Source organism: Somniosus microcephalus, chromosome 1 (assembly GCF_052327205.1).
Source record: "Somniosus microcephalus isolate GS21.2 chromosome 1, FLI_Smic_1.0, whole genome shotgun sequence".
Lineage (NCBI taxonomy): Eukaryota > Metazoa > Chordata > Chondrichthyes > Squaliformes > Somniosidae > Somniosus > Somniosus microcephalus.
In genome coordinates this window covers 104,853,106-104,873,896 of record NC_140987.1, presented here as the reverse complement: position 1 = coordinate 104,873,896, position 20,791 = coordinate 104,853,106, and the positions used below count along the sequence as shown (strand labels likewise).

Genomic DNA, 20,791 nt, shown 5'->3' with positions numbered 1-20,791 from the left:
TTGGTGAGACCACACCTTGAGTATTGTGTGCAGTTTTGGTCACCTTATCTGAGGAAGGATCTTCTTGCCATGGAGAGAGTGCAGCGAAGATTCACCAGATTGATACCTGGGATGGCAGGATTGACGTATGAAGAGACATTGGGTCGATTAGGCTTATATTCACTAGAGTTTAGAAGAATGAGAGGGGATCTCATTGAAACTTATAAAATTCTAACAGGACTAGACAGACTAGATGCAGGAAGGTTGTTCCCAATGGCGGGGAGTCCAGAACCAGGGGTCACAGTCTAAGGGTAAGGGGTAAGCCATTTAGGACTGAGATGAGGAGGAATTTCTTCACCCAGAGAGTGGTAAACCTGTGGAATTATCTACCACAGAAGATAGTTGATGCCAATTCATTAAATATATTCAAGAAGGAGTTAGATATATTTCTTAAGGCTAAGGGGATCAAGGGATATGGGGAGAAAGCAGGGACAGGGTACTGAATTTGGATGATCAGCCATGATCGCATTGAATGGCGGAGCAGGCTCGAGGGGCCGAGTGGCCTACTCCTGCTCCTACCTTCTATGTTTCTATGACTGACTAACTTTGCACAATAATCTTAAAGAACTGGTAAGCAATAATTTCCAGCATGGCTAAAATAGATTATTTTACTCCATCTCACCTCTCCGCACATTTAACATCAGTTCAGTATAAAACAAACCATCCAAACTGAGGAATTCAAAAAAGTTTAGAAACCAGAGTTGAAAATGGGCAAAACAATAGCAAAATACTGCAGATGCTGGAAATCTGAAATAAAAACTGAAAATGCTGGAAATACTCAGCAGGTCAGGCAGCATCTGTGGAGAGAGAAACAGAGTTAACATGTCAGGTTGATGACTTTTCGTCAGAACTGGAAGAGTTAGAGATATAACAAGGTTTTAAGCAAGTGCAGAGGCAGGGAAAGGGGGGAGGGGAGGTGAGAACAAAGGGAAGGTCTGTGATAGGGTGGAGGGCAGGAGAGATTAAATGACAAAAGGTATGATTGTATAAGGCAAAAGGGGGTGGTAATGGAACAAGTAAAGAAACAAAAGATGGGTCTGGAAGAGGTGTAAATGGGAATAGCCGAATTAGCAACAGCTGCCATCTGAAAAAAATGGAGGTAGAGATTACGATCTGAAATTGTTGGCAATAATGTCATTAAAAGAATGAAGAATGCTGCACCTAAAAATAGATCATTTAGACTTATTTTTTGTCATCCTGAAATTACAGAAAAGCACTCCCAAAACAATATTTCTTTAGGAAATAGAAGGCCGGTCTGCACACTCCCTAAGGCAGAGGCTAGCACAGTTCAGTCAAACTGTAGATCCCTCTTAAATTTAAATCCAGACAGCGAAACTCAGGATTAATCTACATGGCAAAAAACAACTTTTTTTTTAATAAAAAGAGCCTAAAAATAACAAAACTAGAGATTTTCTAACTCTTTAATTTTCCTTCTTAGAGAGAATGTTGTACAGGCGGTTCTCATCACCTTAATTGACTTACTTTCAATTAGAACTGGATATAGATTATCAACACTTTGGAGACTTAAATAAGGGGAAAATTATGACGGGGAAGCTCCTCTTTCTTTGGAGGACTCCGCAGACATCCTGCAGTTGAACTTTACAGAGGTCCGTCGAACAGCTCTGTAAATAAGGTTATCTTACTAGTAAAAGAAAAATTACTCTGGGTGGGTATCTGTAAGTACCTATCAGTAAATTTACCAAGTAGTCCAGCTTTTGGGCATGAATTCAGGAATAAACTTCACGGTTTGTTGAATTTCTTTGTACCTTTATAAAGGTTTTCTCAATTTGATTCATAAACAGTTTGTTGCTGTTGCAGGAAAGCTTCATTATTTTGGTGGCAATGTCCTGAAACAAGTCTAAGTTCGCCGCATCCCACCCACTCAGGTAGCAGTGTCAAGTTGACTTTATATGCATCAAATGCTACATGCAAATGCACTCAAGAATGTGTCCACTTCTCAACACCAAAATCCCTCATCCTAAATGAGCAAAAAATTCCCCTTTTCCCCACCGCACCCCCACCAAAAAACAGACACAAATGGGGAAAACTTTCTTCATCTGTTTGCTTTGCTTAATGGGCGGGCAGAGAAAACATTTTGCAGCAGAATTCTGCTGAGATACAAGAAAAGAAAAATACTTTTCTATTTATTCTTTGGTTCTTGTGAAAGATTTGGAATAAAATCAGGGGTTTTATGTTAAAAATCTGGTTCCTCAAAACCATATAATATGTTTCTAAATATAGTTTGTCATTAAGAAAAAAAGGCGAGGTACACTGGTGTGCTTGAAAATTTACTGCACTTTTAATATTTTGTACTTTGGCAGCTATAAGCTTACATCAGCGTGTGCCCTGGGAGAATTGCTTGCCAATTGTAAGTGTCTGCTTTAAGTAAATAATGCTGCTGAAAATTCCAAAGGAAACACTATAAAAATACAACAAGAACACAATCATTGTTTTTTAGAAAGCTAATCAAGTAGCTCTATTTAAAGTTTGTTTCTTTGTACTTTAACCTCCGTTTATTAACTTTGATATACAGTTTCCAACACAAGATCATAGAGTTGTGTTTTCAGGAATGATGATGATAACGGGGAGGTAGATTTTAATTATTTGTTAGGGAAATATTGTGTAAAAGGCAAATGCTTCAACAGGTTATGACAGCAGAAATGAATGTTCAAGCGGTGAGTTTTTGATTGCATTGGGCTATTACATGCAAGCACTCGGCAATTGAAAAGTGCTTAAGCACAGTTCAAAGACCGAAGAACTACCTCTGTCAGTCTTCTATGAATCATTTCCATTGCCTTTACTTTTTTCTTTGTGTAAGTACTGTGAGCAAAAGTAAGCAATGCTGCACCTGCGATAAGCATTGGTTCAGTGGATGTACCTCTATGCACTATCAACTATAACACTCAAAATTTATCCTTGTTCATCTTATGTTAATTTCACTGTATAATCATATTAATCACCAACAGACATTGCCGTACATTTTTCAACTTTAAATGCCAACTGCTACGTCTCTGTAGATTTCCTTCCCCTTAACTATGCTTTTTTAATGTGCATCCTTACTACACCAGGTAACAATTTCTAGTTTCAGGACCATTTCAGGTCTAACAATACTTTCATTATTGATAGTGGTCACTTTTCAATCACTCATGTTTGTATAATGCATTGAGATAGCAATTATTCTATTGGGAATCTAGCAGGAGGTATTAGCTAGTCTATGCATTTGTTACAATCTGAAGCCTTTACAAGCCAGACAGCAGGAATGGAACATCCCATCTGTGTTTCATTATGAAGCATATACCCTAAAGATTAATATCTCACTCTGAGACCTCAAGGTTAGATCGCACATGTTCCACTTAATCAAGTTTTGACTAGGTTGCTGTAATACATCATTGGAAATTTTAATTGATTAGCAGACACTTAAATATCTAACCACTTGGTTGTAAAATATTTATTCAATATTCAGCCCATCTGCTACCACACATTCACAACATAAGTTCAAAATGGGTTAGTAAAGTATGTTACAGCAGAAATGTGGAGTGCTGAGGAGCACAGTCAATCTCCCCATTCCACTGAGTTTCTAATCAACAACAACTTGCATTTATATAGCATTTTTAACGTAGTAAAATGTCCCAAGGTGCTTCACAGGAGTGTAATATCCATATTTATGAAAGGAGGGAGACAGAAAGCAGGAAACTATAGACCAGTTAGCCTAACATCTGCCGTTGGGAAAATGCTAGAGTCCTTCATTAAGGAAGCAGTAGCAGGGCATTTGGAAAATCATAATGCAGTCAAACAGAGTCAGCATGGTTTTAGGAAAGGGAAATCATGTTTAACAAACTTGCTGGAGTTCTTTGAGGAGGTAATGAGCAGGGTGGACAAAGGTGAACCAGTGGATGTGGTGTATTTAGATTTCCAGAAGGCATTCGATAAGATGCCACATAAAAGGTTACTGCATAAGATAAGAGCTCACGGAATTGGGGGTATTATATTAGCATGGATAGAGAATTGGCTAAGTAACAGAAAGCAGAGAGTCGGGATAAATGGGTCATTTTCCGGTTGGCAAACGGTAACTAGTGGGGTGCCACAGGGATCGGTGCTGGGGCCTCAACTATTTACAATCTACATTAATGACTTGGATGAAAGGACCGAGTGTAATGTAGCCAAGTTTGCAGATGATACAAAGATGGGTGGGAAAGCAAGTTGTGCAGAGGACTCAAAGAACCTGCAAAGGGATATAGACAGGCTAAGTGAGTGGGCAAACATTTGGCAGATGGAGTATAATGTGGGAAAGTGCGAGGTTATACACTTTGGTAGGAAAGGTAAAAAAGCAAATTATTATTTAAATGGAGAGAGATTACCAAATGCTACAGTTCAGAGGGACCTGGGGGTCCTTGTGCATGAAACACAAAAAGTTAGCATGCAGGTACAGCAAGTAATCAAAAAGGCAAATGGAATGTTGGCCTTTATTTCAAGGGGGTTGGAGTATAAAAGCAGGGAAGTCCTGCTACAACTGTACAGGATATTGGTGAGACCACACCTTGAGTACTGCGTACAGTTTTGGTCTCCTTATTTAAGGACGGATGTACTTGCATTGGTGGCAGTTCAGAGACGATTCACTAGGTTAATTCCAGAGATGAGGGGTTTGACTTATGAGGAAAGGTTGAGCAGGCTGGGCCTGGCCTATACTCATTGGAATTTAGAAGAATGAGAGGTGATCTTATTGAAACATATGATACTGAGGGGACACGACAAGGTAGATGCAGAGAGGATGTTTCCCCTCATGGGGAAATCTAGAACGCAGGGGCACAGTTTTAGAATAAAGGGTCGCCCTTTTAGAACTGAGATGAGGAGGAACTTCTTCTCTCAGAGGGTCATAAATCTGTGGAATTCTCTGCCCCAGAGAGTTGTGGAGGCTGGGTCATTAACTACATTTAAGATAGAGATAAGACAAATGTTTGCAAGATAAGGGAGTGAAGGGTTATGGGGAATGGGCAAGGAAGTGGCTCTGAGCCCTAGATCAGCCATGATCTTACTGAATGGCGGAGCAGGCTCGAGGGGCCAAGTAGCCTATTCCTGCTCCTATTTCTTATGTTCTTATGTAATCTGATAAAAATTGACACCGAGCTAAGGAGACATTAGGACAGGAAAAATGTAGGTTTTAGGAGGATCTTAAAGGAGGAGAGAGAGGTGGAGAGGTTTAGGGAGGGAATTCCAGAGCTTAGGGCCTAGACGACTAAAGGCACATTCACCAATAGTGGGATGCAGGAAGTGGGGGGATGGATAAGGTACCAGAGTTGGAGGAACGTAGAGATCTCAGAGGGCTGGAAGAGGTTACAGAGATTAAGAGGGATGAGGTGATTTGAATACGAGGATGAGAATTTTAAAATCAAGGTTTTGGTGGACTGAGAGCCAATGTAGGTCAGTGAGCACTGGGGTAATGGGAGAATTGGACGTGGTGTGAATTAGGATACAGGCAGAAAAGTTTTGGATAAGCTCAAGTTTATGGAGGGTGGAAGGTGGGAGGCTGGTCAGGAGAGCATTGGATTAGTCGAGTGTAGAGGTAACAAAAGCGTGGATGTGTGGTGTGGCGAAAAGCAATGGAGGGGACACTAGGGAGTAAATAAATGGATTCACAGTTTTAACAAAATAAAGATGGTTCTGACTGGGCAGGGATTTCAATTATTGTTGTACAAGTTAAAAACAAGTCCTTTTAGGTTTATGGACTATTTTGCAAAATTCGAAAATGCTCCCACTTCCAACATAGCAGCTGAGAGGAAGCAGTATGTCTGCAAAAAATGCATACTTTCAAACATAATCATTTGGGCATGCAGTATACTTCAACAATGCACCAAGAAGCCACAGGAAAAAAGTGGAAGTTCTGTGGAGTTGTAATAATAATATTAATGGCCTTTTCCAATTGTCTTTTACAATCCATTTAATAATATATCCCTGACTGGCAGTGTAACCTATTTATCTTTTGGCTACTTCCTAAAAAAGGCTGGAAGGGAATTTGACCAAATAATTAGTGCAGTGAATTCATGTCAACCCAACCTCAGTGCATCACCAGGTATAATGACTGCGATGCTGAAACAGATTTCAAACCCATGAACATAATCATTAGGACATGAAGTATACTTCAACAATGCACCAAGAAGCCACAGAAAAAAGCCATCGCTGAATCCCCCACTATCAACATCCTGGGGGTTACCATTGATCAGAAACTGAGCTGGACCAGCCATATAAATACTGTGGCTACAAGAGCAGGCCAGAGGCTGGGAATTCTGCGGCGAGTGTCTCACCTCCTGACTTCCCAAAGCCTTTCCACCATCTACAAGGCACAAGTCAGGAGTGTGATGGAATACTCTCCACTTGCCTGGATGAGTGCAGCTCCAACAACACTCAAGAAGCTCGACACCATTCAGGATAAAGCAGCCCGCTTGATTGGCACTCCATCCACCACCTTCAACATTCACTCCCTCCACCACCGGCGCACTGTGGCTGCAGTGTGTACCATCTACAAGATGCACTGCAGCAACTTGCCAAAGCTCCTTCAACAGCACCTTCCAAACCCGCGACCTCTACCACTTAGAAAGACAAGGGCAGCAGACGCATGGGAACATCACCACCTACAAGTTCCCCTCCAAGCCACACACCATCCTGACTTGGACCTGTATCGCCGTTCCTTCACTGTCGCTGGGCCAAAATCCTGGAACTCCCTTCCTAACAGCATTGTGGGTGTACCTACACCATATGGACTGCAGCGGTCAAGAAGGCGGCTCACCACCATCTTCTCAAGGGCAATTAGGGATGGGAACTAAATGCAGGCCTAGCCAGCCAGCGACGCCCACATCCAATCAATGAATAAAAAAAAACATATAGGGCTTGGGGGAGGGGGAAATTCAAACATCAAAGGATCAAACTGCTCTCAGCAATGTTTGTAACAAATGCTTTACAATACAATAGAAGTTGTCCAGAATGCTACAGCTCCCAGAAAACCCCATACCCTCAGCAGGTCCATCCTTGTCAAGCTCCACTAGCTTATGTAACCCGATGGATCCTCTTCTTCGTGTTCAAATCCCTCTACGGCCTCAATACTCTACCTCTGTGATTTCAACCATAGGTCTCTGTACACACTCCTCACTGCTTGGCCTCCAATCGGTTTCTCCTTCCTAAACCCTCAACTTTATTCTGATGGCTGTTCTTTCAGTCACTATACTCGTGTCCACTGGAACTCCCTCCCAAAATCTCACTGGCTTGCCACCTCCCTGCCTACTTTCAAAAGCCTCCTTAAAAGCCTTGTCTTTGACTGTCTTTTCTTTTCCCTCTCTAACCCGTTTACCTTGTCTCCTTTCTTTCCATTTCTGCTTCCTTTCTGTAAAGCACTCCGAGTCACTGGGGGTGATCTTCAACTTCCGCCTGAAATGGACATGAAGTCAGTGGAGCGGCCAAAGCAGGTATTGGCCCAAACTACTTTTGGGTGGATCCTATGCTCGGCCGGCCAGAAAGTCTGCCTGGGAATGGACGTTGGTGGTGACAGAGGTATATTTTTAATTATTATTTGTTCATGGGGTGTGACTTGGAGGAGAACTTGCAGGTGGTGGTGTTCCCATGCACCTGCTGCTCTTGTCCTTCTAGGTGGTAAAGGTCACGGCTTTGGGAGGTGCTGACGAAGAAGCCTTGGCGAGTTGCAGCAGTGCATCCTGTAGATGGTACACACTGCAGCCACGGTACGCCGGTGGTGGAGGGAGTGCCAATCAAGTGGGCTGCTTTGTCCTGGATGATGTCGGGCTTCTTGAGTGTTATTGGAGCTGTACTCATCCAGGCAAGTAGAAAGTATTCCCTTACACTCCTGACTTGTGCCTTGTAGATGGTGGAAAGTCTTTGGGGAGTCAGGAGGTGAGACACTCACCAGAGAATACCCAGCCTCTGTCCTGCTCTTGTAGCCACAGTATTTATGTGGCTGGTACAGTTAAGTTTCTGGTCAATGGCAACCCCCCAGGATGTTGATGGTGGGGGATTCAGCGATGGTAATGCCGTTGAATGTCAAGGGGCGGTGGTTAGACTCTGTGTTGTTGGAGATAGTCATTGCCTTGAACTTGTGTGGTGTGAATGTTACTTGCCACTTATCAGCCCAAGCCTGAATGTTATCCAGGTCTTGCTGCATGCGGGCACGGACTGCTTCATTATCCGAGGAGTTGCGAATGGAACTGAACACTGTGCAATCATCAGCGAACAGCCCACTTCTGGCCCTATGATGGAGGGAAGGTCATTGATGAAGCAGCTGAAGATGGCTGGGCCAGGGACATTGCCCTGAGGAACTCCTGCAGCGATGTCCTGGGGCTGAGATGATTGGCCTCCAACAACCACAATCATCTTCCTTTGTGCTAAGCATGACTCCAGCCAGTGGAGAGGGGCCTCACAAGGACTGGCACTGGACTCCTCCTGTTCCCACAAAAATAAAATTAATACAATTTTTGGCCATTATGGACCACTGGTTAGGCTGCTCAATGCCTGGTACAAATGGGTGCACCAAGCGCTGCACATGCTCCACCCATTTGTACCTGAAAATTACAACTGGCCTAGGATCCAATTTGCATATTTAAGCAAGCTCCTGCCAGAAACAAGCTCACCCACTGCTGGAGATTTACATCAGGCGAGCCTTGGGTGTCAATGGGTTGAAATGTTTTTCAGCTACCGGTTGCTGGTTTTTCAGATGATAAATGGACAGCTGGCAGTTGAAAATAACACCACTGATCTCTCCCTGAGGAGCGCTACAGCAACACAAATTGTTCAAATTCCTTGCCACGCTATCTTGGCATATCTGTTGACTATTTATTTTAAAACAATTCTGGTAAAATAACATTAATGTGTTTATTACAAATACTATTGAGATAAATGTCAGCCCCCACACGATAAACAGAGAGGTTCCATGTTTTAACCAAATAAGGAGCTGTTCTCAAATAAAGAGTGCGCCTGGAAACTTAGATCAATTAGACTAATAAACTATTACTTTTATAAAACATTATCCAACAAAACTGTCTAAATGACAAATAAACACTAAAGCCTGCACATCTGCCGATGCACTTTATTATGGTCATATTTATGCTAATATATATGTACATATGTATGTTGAAATGTTTAAGTGTCCTGATCCAAATTGTACACTCTCGGGAGCCGCAAGCCTACATTTCGTTGTACTGCACTTGTGCACTAACAATGACAATAAAAGTTGATTTGATTGGATTTGATTTGATTGACAAGGGGATGGTATTAACAAACAGGAGGACAGATGGACCATACACTTGCAGAAGAATGGCATTGTTTCTTTCATGTATTTCTGAATGGAGGGCTACAATTATATTACTGATACTGGTCAGGGACTGATATCTATAGAGTGTGATGCACTGCAGACAGATCCAAGTTATACTGTTGGTGGTAACCCGGTGTGCATCATAATTTCCACAGCCAGGATGCAGCTCTGTGCATGTGTGCTTGCATTTGTGTGCAGAGCTCTGCAACACAAATCGCTAACGAGCATGGGCGGCAGTGCCCCCTTTCTCTGACCTTTAAAAAGATTCCATACTAAGTTTAAGACATTCCCAATGGTCCTACCAATCACCTGGGCACTTTTTGAATTTGGCTCTGCACTGGACTGGAGATGTATTACAAGGAGTTGAGATTATTTACCAGAGATGGTTTTGTTCTTCACCACTTCAATGTACAGTACTTGGGAGTCAATTTCTTGCCCCACCCTGGGTTATACTGCCACTTTCACATTGATCTACATCCAAACCTGCTTCACATCAATACAAAAATAGCAGTGTAACTGCAGCCTAGACTACTTATTAATCCAAGTGTTAGTACTTATGTTGTAAGAAGGAATTAGAGACAGTTATAATCTTTTAAAAAGTATAAACTGCAAAAACATACAGGAGCAGATTTTCTTGTCTCTGTGCCTGGGCATATTAATGGATGAAAGATCAGGTGGGCCCCCTTCCAGGTATGTGTTATTCCCACCCACGTTTCCTCTAGTCGCTGTGCCCAGGAACAGGACAATCTGTCTCAAAAATATTTAACAGTGACTTTTTATATTTAAAAAAAGTCCTTTATAGAAATAATAATATAATTGTTCTGAGAAATATAGCAATCTATGTTTGGAAATACAGGAGCATTAGTACTACTATCTTTGAAATGTCAAATATAAATTATGAATATAATCCAATAGTTTGCATGACCCAGTGTTTTATTCAATATTACAGTAGCCCGCAGTGTTTCAGATAAAAATCATAACAGGCTCACATTTTGACAGCGCATTCTAATTGAAAAGCGTGACATGAAGTAATGATTTTGAGTTACTTATTAAACAAGGTGACCTCAGAGAACCTGATTCATGCTTTGTGGGGAACGTATGTAAATCAAAAGTGACATACAGTTCAAATATAATGTAAAGCCAAAGTTGTTTGAGAAAGTATGGCATTAAACACTGCTCTTAGATCAAAGACAATTCAATAAGTTGAACTTTACAGAAAGTTCCTTATGGCATTCCTAAATAACTGTGCTGCAATAGGGAAGGAGCAACTTGATCCCAATTTATCAATGGTGTCCTATTTTTGATAATTATGATGCTCACATTTAAAATTGCCAGTCTTGCTTAAATAGTTAGGATTTTGTTCCTCAGTTATTTTTAGGTTTTTTTCATAGTATCAGTTATTATGATATCTTGAAGCTCTGGTAAAATAATACTGTAAGCAGAAAGTATAAAACGCGCTGTAAAACAAATCGTTGCCAACACTTCACTTACTTCATGATCAAGACTTCTCTACTAACTGTTATGCCAGCAGTTGCACTATTGAAGTTTGCAATTTTTTTCATGATTTCTGTTGGATGAAGAAGTTATTTTCATGAATGCAAGCATTTGGACTGTGGATCTGCTCCCAGAGTTGCACGCCAGTGGGATTGATGATTCTACCATGGTACATAAACAGTGTGGACTGTGTGGTTCCAATAGATGTTCGCAATTTAGTAGAAAACAGAAAAGTAAAAGTGTGGGTTGGCTGTAAGTGCTTCATACCAGTCAGTTAGCTCAAAACTGGAAAATTAGTAACATGCATACAGAATCCTTTCCATCACAATTTTGATCTGAATCCCTATACCATATAATTAAATATTCTTTTTAATAGAATACTTTTTTACTTGCCATGGAGTGAAGATATTCTCCAAATTAAACATTGGGAAGGCCAAAGTCAGTGTCTTCCGCTCCCACCACAAGCTCCGTTCCCGAGCCACCGATTCCATTCTGGCCACTGTCTCAGGCTGAAACAGACAGTTTGAAACCTTGGTGTCCTATTTGACCCTGAGCTAAGCTTCTGACCCCATGTCCGCTCCAGCACAAAGATCGCCTACTTCCACCTCCATAACATTGCCCATCTCCACCTTTGCCTCAGCCCATCTGCTGTTGAAACGCTCATCTATGCTTTTGCTACCTTCAGACTCGACTATTCCAATGCTCATGTGGCTGGCCTCTCATCTTCCACCCTCTATAAACTTGAACACATTCAAAATTCTGCTGCCCGTATCCTAACTCACACCAAGTCCAGTTCTCCCATTACCCCTGTGCTCGCTGACCTAATCACTCCCCATCCACCATAGCCTCGATTTTAAAATTCTCATCCTAGTGTTCAAAACCCTCCATATCTCTGTAACCTCCTCGAGCCCTACAACCGTCCAAGAACTCTATCACTCCAACTCTGGTCCCTTGTCCATCCCCCACTTCCTTCTTCCCACCTTTGCTGGCCGTGTCTTCAGTTGTCTAGGCACTAAGCTCTGGAATTCCCTCCCTATCTGCCTCTGCCTCTCCGCCTCTCTCTCCTCCTTTACAATGCTCCTTAAAATCTACCTCTTTGACCACCTGTCCTAATGTTCTCTTCTTTGGTTTGGTGTCAATTTTTGGCAGATTACACTCGTGAAGCACCGTGGGATGTTTTACTACATTAAAAGCTCTATATAAATGCAAGTTGTAGTTACTATGTGCGAGGTGTGGAAAATTGGAAATGTGTTCTTTATATGCACTTATACAATTTCACTACACCAAACACACAGAGATCTTCCCCATGATGTTTATTCACAGCAGCAAGTCACTAAATAGTTCAGACATATTTTAAGTTCACAGAATAAGTCAACATACCTGCCCCTCTGGTGTGATTAAAGTCTCCTTTGATGACTTTACATGATCTTCCATTCCCATTGCACACACCACAATGATCTTCTCTGGCTGAGGATCCTAATATGCCATCACAACCAATTTTCTGTGAAAAATGGAACAACATATTTTTGTTGAATTACATATACGTTACCTGTGTTCTTAGGTCATGACACATTACAGTTTTTGTGACACTTGCAGACATATGTATTGAGAATCTTTAGGGATGAATTTAACCTTGCCTACCCAGTGGAAGTTGGGCAAGCGGGCAGTTAAAATCGCCCAGGAGAGTTACCCACTGAGGTCCTGTTCCTTGCCCGCAGTCTCCCATTTTAACCTGCTCTTCTGAGCAGGTGGGAAGGATACATGCTGGAAACGCAGGGCCCTTTTTAAAATATGCAAATTGGGCTCTGATTACTTTATTTTAGCCAGTGGCCTGAACAGGGAGGCCATTGTAGCTTTCACATGAGGTGAGCCGAGCGAGAAGAGTTGGGGCCAAAACAAGTCCAAACAGCTAAGTCTTTTAAAACTTTATTTTACTCTTCTTGTGGGGCCAGGAGGACCAAAAGTGCTCCTTCAGGCCCCAGAGGGAAAGTTTAGGCCTCGGGATTACCCGAGTGTCAGGGACCATTCCTCCTGCCACCTGACATTCCGCTCCCACCCACAGCCATCTGCTGCTTCCTGCCTGGGTCTCAAGCTGGCGAGCTCAGGATAGTTTGTCGCCTGTCTTGGCCCCTGCCTGCCCAATTCCAGCCCTGAGTTAAAATTGGGCTTTACACCATTCTATACAATTGGATAGTGCTGGGCATCGACAGAGTTAAGATCTTCCCTCAACAAGAGACTTCATTTGAGTTGGGAAGATGTATCAGGATGCACATTAGTACAGTTCAATACAGGTGTAACAAGTAACAAAAAAAGGTGTAGGTGAGGTTTGGACATTGTATGCTTTTGGGGGTATTTATCTGAGTGGTGAGGTGCTGAGACCTTTATGTTTGTCATGTGACCCATGTTTCCTTTTGCTGAACTGAACAGTGGAGGTTTGTGGATAACAGGTTGGGTGAAGTGGGCCTGAGGAAAGGGATGCCTCATTTCCTAGTGCTTTCCTGAGCTCCAGCTGTAATAGCACATACATCATTTGCTCAGACTGGCAAATGTTCCATGGGAGCTCTGCCCAGATTTGTTATGATGGGTGTTGCTAAAAGCCAGAACTATTCAAGCTTGCAAGCTGTAGGACTCCTTATTCTATTGGCAGCAAGCCGAGTTGGCAAAGGGCAGGTCTGGAGATATGGCTCCTGTAGCCTCTAGAACCTGTTGCCAGAAGGCGCATCCAGAATGTGCGCAGTAGTGTGTCTTTTTTCCTACTTTTCTGCCAGCAGTTGTCTGCAAGGGCAGGGTGGAATTTGTGAATATTTAAACAGGATTTACCTACACCACCATTAATCAATTAAGTAAAATCTGCAAAGAGACAATCACTGTACATATAGCTTACAATGACACAAACCAAATGTCATTTATTTATAACAAAATGTAAATATTTTTCATAAGTAATAGAGGGAGCTATATACTTTGGGGTAGAGTTTCTGTTTTGGGTGCAATCAGCAATCTGGGCACAAATTGCCCTCAAAATTGTGCTCGTTTTCCGAAGTGAAGTTATGGTTCAAGTTTCTGCCCAAACTCATTTGCATAATCACGAACATTAAACCTTCCATGAATCCATGCAATCGAGCAGCGTAAGAGAACGCAATTGTTTTTCTTTGTTCCCTTGCATTAAAAAATACTCCTTGATATATTTAAGAGGGTTAACCTGGTGTAATTTTATTCATACAGCTGAAAATGGGTTTATCACAGCAAATAAGCATTTCTAACCAGAGTGTCCAGTCCACCACCTGTGAGTAACCCGATTTTAAATAACTGAAAATAACTTTAAAAAAACTATACAGAACCATTTACTATTTACATTGGTGTGCAGTAGTCAGTTTCTCAGTAAATTCAATACTTAATATTTAAAAACTTTTAAAATTGCGCCTAAAAAAAGCTTAATTTTAACAGCCTCCTCGAAGGGCCGCAAATGGGCGCAATTAATGGAAACTTGGCATGATGATCAATTCGATATGGGGCGTGGCCAGTTTTGTGGGTGGGGCCAGCTTCCAGTGCGATGATTTTTAAACCAGTGCAAACGATTGCAGAAACTCGATTTGCACTAGACGTAAATTGCGCTTGAAATTCGTCGATCTCTTGGTACTAGTTTGGCTGGCTTGCGCTGGAAAAACCCAGTGCAACCTAGCGGAAACTCTACCCGCTTATGTGCATATTATACAAAAAGCAATGGGCCGTATTTTGCGACCCGTACGAGGTGTGTACGCGCCCGCAGGGGCCGCGCAAGTGCCGGTTTCTGGCATGCGAAGTGCATGCCCTGAAACTCGGCACTTGCGATCTGTCATGAATTCTCTTGACAGATTATCCGCATGCCCAAGAAAAGTGCCTCTGCGGGTGGAGAGTTGAGCTTTTGGCACAACTTCCGCCTGCTGAATGACTGTCAAATTCTTACGCCTGGTAAAAGCAGGCATAATGCCAGCTTAAAAGTTTAAAAATTAGAAAATTGAAATTTGATAACTCATTTATAAATTAATTAAAAATACTCTTCAAAAAGGTAAGTTTATTTTTAGCCCCGTAAAAACATTTAATTATTATTTTTAAAAAATATTTAATTAAATGCCATTTTAATTAATTTTAAACATGTAGGCCTAGAAATTCGGTATAGCTGCGTTTGGGGCGCTAGTCCTGGCGATGCGCAAATTTTAACGCCAGGCGCAATTTAGCGCCACCTAGCGTGATATTGGGTTGCAGCGCCCCTAAAGGTGATTGCGGCGCTAAATCAGGCGCTGCACGCTACTCCTAAGGCGCTAACCCGGCGGCGCAACCCAATTTCGCGGCGGCGGGGCGCAGCAAGGGTGCTGTCAATAATCACTTTCTCTGAGACACACTGGCGCCGGCCAGCTGTTAAAGGGGCAGGTCAATTGGCATCACCAGACACACTCACTGCCTTGTAGGCCTGCAAAGCGGTGGGAGCCTACCTGTGGCGCACCAGACTAGCAAGACATGGAAAAGGTGAGGCAGAGGGCGGAACGCCTCACTGATGGGGCATTGGATGCTTTGGTTGGCGCAGTGGAATCAAGGCCAAGGAAGATGGTCGGAATGTGATTTATGTTTTGGACAGTCTCCCGGGTGTGAGAGTCAGTTATGTGTCAGTGTATTACAGTAGTTTTGCTTTCTGTTGCCATAGCTTTCTCATGTTTGAAGGAACCACGTTTTGTGTAATGAAACACTTTCTTCATTTACAATGGCCATGCCTGCTATTTACATGCATCTTGCCCTTCACAGACTTAGGGGTATCAGACCAGTTCCATTCCTGTTCTTGGAGAGGGTCCTAGAAGCTACTTCTGATCAGCCTCTGACGCGCAGCCTGAGAAGAGCCGCTCGCGTAGAAGTTCAGGCCAGCAGGCATCTTCTCAGCCACCGACAGAGATGTCCTGCACCTTATCTGAGGCTGCAGATCTGGCTGAAGCAGCTGGCACAGCTCAGTCACCACCTCCTTTCTAAATCGCAGCCTTCTGACACACTGCTCCTCCGGCATGTTCATGTAGGAAAACTGCTGTCGGAAAACCCTGCCAGCGTAAGGTCTGCTGTGGCGACGTCTGTTGGCCCTCCTCCGTCTGGCCATGCGCGCCCCCCTCTCCCAGCGTCTCAGTGCCCTTTCCAGATGATTCAGCAGCAGGACGTTCCCCTCCAATGCAGCCCCCATAATAAGTGCCCACAGGAAGGTTCCCCGTTGTCAAGGCTCACCAACAGCAAGGTGATGGTCAGAAGGCTGAAGATCGTCTGTCTGCGCTGGCTCAGTGGTCAAATGGCTCTCAGTGTGCAGCTCAGCAACTCTTTGTAGCTCTCGAGGAAGTTGTGCTCCAAAAATGGCTGCCGCTTTTAAACCACACCAGTCCCCTTTAAATAACGCTCCTCCAGCCCGAGAGCGACTTGGTAAGGTCCAGATAAGCTGTAGTAACCTGGGAGGTTATGAGTAACCTGATCCACCAGGTGGTGCTGTGGCAATTGCTCTCCTGAGTTAAGTCTGATCTGTACTGGTTGTACTCTTTGTTTTGGCTGCCTCATGGCAGAAGCTTTTATGTGCAAGTGTTGATTAACCCATGTTAAGGAGTTAACCGGTGTCCGTCTCCATCTATGGCCACCTCAAGATACCACATATGGCGACGAGAATAAAGGAAGGAAGAGTTTTGGAGTATTCGGAAGAGGTGCTCGGGTTGGTTAGCAAACTAGTCGGAAAAGCACGAGGCTAGGCCGCGGGAGTCGAAACGGAGTTTGATTTTTTGGCTGAAGTGACTGGACTCCAAGGATGGCAGGAACGGTAGGCTCCGTGGCACCTTTTGACAGCAAGTCGCAGTCTTAGGAGGAGTATATTGAAATACTGAGCCATTTCTTTATGGCAAACGAGGTGGACAGTGCTGAAAAGAAAAGGGCCATTTTACTGAGTTGTGTGGGAGCGCAAACCTATACACGGATGAGGAATCTGCTGAGCCCGGAGCGGCCAGGAGAAAAATCTTTTGACGAGTTGGTGAGTCTACTAAAGAATCATTTCAATCCGAAACCTAGTGAAATAGTACAGAGATGGAAATTCAATTCGAGGATTAGGAGGCCGGAAGAAAGCGTTACTGAGTATGTGGAGGAGCTTCGGAAGCTCGCACAGGACTGTAATTTTGGAAATGTGCTCACAGTCATGTTAAGGGACAGACTAGTATGTGGAGTTAACGACGACAGTATACAGCAAAGGTTGCTGTCAGAAGAAGGATTAACGTTTGAGATGGCACTTAAAAAAGCACAAGCCATGGAGATGGCTAACAAGGACATTAAGGACTTAAACAGTATGAGCAAGGAGAAATGGAGTAAACCAGTGGGAGAAGCTGTTTTCAAGATGGAAGCTGGCGCGAAAAGTCCACCAGTCGGGGTTGGGGATTGCTACCGATGTGTCGGGATGAGCCATTATGCAAAGGACTGCAGGTTTGCAAAGACAAAGTGCCACAATTGTGGAAAAATAGGGCACTTAAAGAAAGTCTGTAAAAGGGCAGTGAGTGAGAGAAGCAGTGCTAAAGGGGCAAAGCATGCAAAAGGGGGGAGGGAGAAGTACACAAAGCGGGCAAATTACATACAAGAGGAGGAAGAGTCTAGTGAGGAGGTTTTCACTGTATACAGCATAGACACTTCAAGGCCCAACGTACCCCCTCTCACTCAGTATTTGATAGTGAACGGAGGTCAAGTAAAGTTTGAGACTGACACCGGATGTAGTGTAACCATAATGTCGCAGACTGAGTACACCAAGCTATGGGGGGAAGCAAAAGTACCAGAGCTAGGTACATGCCCCATTAGTCTCAAAACCTACACAGGACAGAAGGTGGACATTTTGGGGGCGGCCGAAGTACAAGTGGAACACAAAGGAGTCACCAAAGAGCTTACGGTGGTAGTGGTAGCAGGGTCAGGGCCAAGCCTGTTAGGGCGAGGGTGGATCAGTGAGTTGAGTGTGTACTGGCAGGCAATGAATAAAATGGAGGACAGTACAGAGACACTGCAAGAAGTGCTGATGAAGCATGAGTTAGTGTTCAAGGACGAACTGGGCACCTTAAGGGGAGCCACAGCCAAGGTTCATGTAGCCAGTGATGCCACGCCTCGTTTCTTTGAACCAAGGTCGGTACCTTTTGCAATGAAAACCAAGGTTGAGGCGGAACTAGATCGCCTGCTAAGGGACAAAGTAATAGAACCAGTGAAATTTTCAGACTGGGCGGCACCAATAGTCCCGGTATTGAAGCCCGATGGTAACGTAAGGGTGTGTGGTGACTATAAGTTAACAGTGAACAGAGTATCATCACTGGAACAGTACCCCATTCCGAGAATGGAGGACATGTTAACATCGCTCGCTGGGGGAGAAAGATTCAGCAAACTGGACATGAGTCATGCGTATCAGCAGATATTGCTAGATGAAGAATCAAAAAAGTTTGTCACGGTGAACACGCACAAGGGGCTGTTCACGTATGCCAGGTTACCATTTGGTGTCAGTTCTAGCCCAGCAATATTCCAACGGACTATGGAGGGCATTCTGCAGGGCATTCCAAAGGTGGCCGTGTACTTAGATGATATTCTGCTAACGGGAAGTGATGATCAGGATCACTTAAAAACACTGGACAAAGTGCTACAGCGGCTGGAAGAGGCGGGGCTACGCCTGAAACGGAGTAAGTGTAGTTTCATGGAGAAGGAAGTTACATTCCTGGGACATCGGGTGGATGCCACAGGCCTCCATCCATTACCAGGGAAAGTGCGGGCAGTGCAGGATGCACCGGCACCCACCTCAGTGACTGAACTGAAAGCCTATCTAGGGCTCCTGAATTATTATAACTGGTTTCTTCCAAACTTATCGATGCTGCTGGCACCCCTGCACAAACTGCTGAGAAAGGAGGAGCCATGGCGTTGGGGGCCAGAGCAAGCGAAAGCGTTTCAGCAGTCAAAGGAGCTACTTCAGTCCAGCAGGGTGTTAGTGCATTACGACGAGAAGAAGGAGCTGATAATGTCCTGCGACGCATCACCCTATGGAGTGGGGGCAGTGTTGGCCCACCGCATGCCAGATGGAGCGGAAAGGCCCATCGGGTTTGTTTCACGCACGCTTACAGCTGCGGAAAAGAACTATTCACAGCTTGATAAAGAGGGGTTGGCCATTATATTAAGAGCCTATGAATATGTGATCACGTACAGAGCTGGCAAGGAAAACGGGAACGCGGATGCTCTCAGCCGCCTGCCCCTCTCAAAATCTCCTCGCAGTACTTCCCCTGAGGAGCACGTCCTGATGCTGGATCAGGAGATCAGTCCCCTGATGACTTCAGCGCAAATCCAGGGCTGGACAGCCAAGGACCCCGTTCTGTCAAGGGTCCGTGAGTATGTGTTGAAAGGCTGGCCAGATCACCGTGAGGGACCGGAGTTCGCGCCGTACAGACAGAAACAGCACGAGCTCAGTGTCCAAGATGGATGTGTGCTATGGGGAGCACGCGTCATAGTCCCAGAGCGGGGACGCTCTACTTTGATGGAACAGTTGCATCAATCGCACCCAGGAATGACTAGAATGAAAGGACTGGCTAGGAGCTACCTGTGGTGGCCTAACTTGGATGCTGAAATTGAGTCAAAGGTAAAGTCATGCACTATATGTCAGGAACAGAGGAAAGCACCTGCCGGTGGCACCACTTCATCCCTGGGAGTGGCCCAGCAAACCCTGGAGGAGAATTCACATAGACTATGCGGGACCTTTTATGGGCAAAATGTTTTTGGTGCTGGTTGACGCTCACTCAAAGTGGATCGACGTTTATCCAGTGAGCTCTGCAATGCCTGATGCCACACTGAATTGTCTCAGGAACAGCTTCAGCACGCATGGTATTCCAGAAATGATTGTATCCGACAATGCACAGTGTTTTGTTAGTGAAGGGAGCAAAGAATTCATGGTAAGGAATGGAATTACACATGTCACCTCGGCTCCATATCACCCAGCCTCAAATGGGTTAGCTGAGCGAGCCGTGCAGACTTTTAAGGAGCTCATGAGGAAGAGCTCAGGTGACACCCTGGAGACCAAGCTCAATAGAGCCTTGTTTAGTTATCGTATAACACCCCAAGCTACCACGGGGCTTTCTCCGGCTGAGTTGATGATGGGGAGAAAGTTGTGGTGCACGTTAGACCTGATACACCCAGATCTCAAAAGCAAGGTTGAGACAAAACAAACAAACCAAAAAGCGTACCATGACAAACATACTAAAGCTCGCCATTTCGCCATAGGGGACTCTGTGTACACCCGGAACTTCGGTTATGGACCGAAATGGATACCAGGACTAATCCAGGACATTACAGGACCTGTGTCATACTCCGTGTTACTAGGGGATGGTCGAGGGGTTTGTCGGCATGTGGATCAGCTTTTCAGCCGGCAGCAGGGGGAACTGCCTCAGATGGAACAAAGGGCAGTAGAGGAGGCTGTTCCAGGACCCAGCACGGCTTATAAGGTGCCAGTGGACACTGGTACTGCCAGGCCACAGCGGGACAGAGTAAAACCAACATCAGAGACTACTCCAATCTCAAGTGCGAATGAATCTGAGAATCCACCACAAGTGGAATTAAGACATTCACAAAGGATTCGCAAGCAACCAGAAAGACTTATACAAACCTGTTAAATTAGTCAGGGGTTAACCATGGTCAGAGCATACTGGTTAATTAAAATGTAGTACCTAGTAAGGGTTATTGTTTAAGAATTGCATACGGCAATCTTAAGGGGGGAGGAATGTAGTAACCTGGGAGGTTATGAGTAACCTGATCCGCCAGGTGGTGCTGTGGCAATTGCTCTCCTGAGTTAAGTCTGATCTGTACTGGTTGTACTCTTTGTTTTGGCTGCCTCATGGCAGAAGCTATTATGTGCAAGTGTTGATTAAACCATGTTAAGGAGTTAACCGGTGTCCGTCTCCATCT

General features: G+C 44.1%; 1 protein-coding gene across 1 annotated transcript in view; it reads right to left on the bottom strand.

Annotated features, from left to right (window-relative positions):
* LOC147124270 (A disintegrin and metalloproteinase with thrombospondin motifs 19-like) overlaps positions 1-20,791 on the bottom strand; it is a 719,202-nt gene that overhangs the window by 194,091 nt on the left and 504,320 nt on the right. Inside the window, exon 15 of the mRNA XM_085984458.1 lies at positions 12,224-12,344. Within this exon, the coding sequence (XP_085840584.1) occupies positions 12,224-12,344 (121 nt within the window). The remainder of the gene's footprint in view (positions 1-12,223; positions 12,345-20,791) is intronic.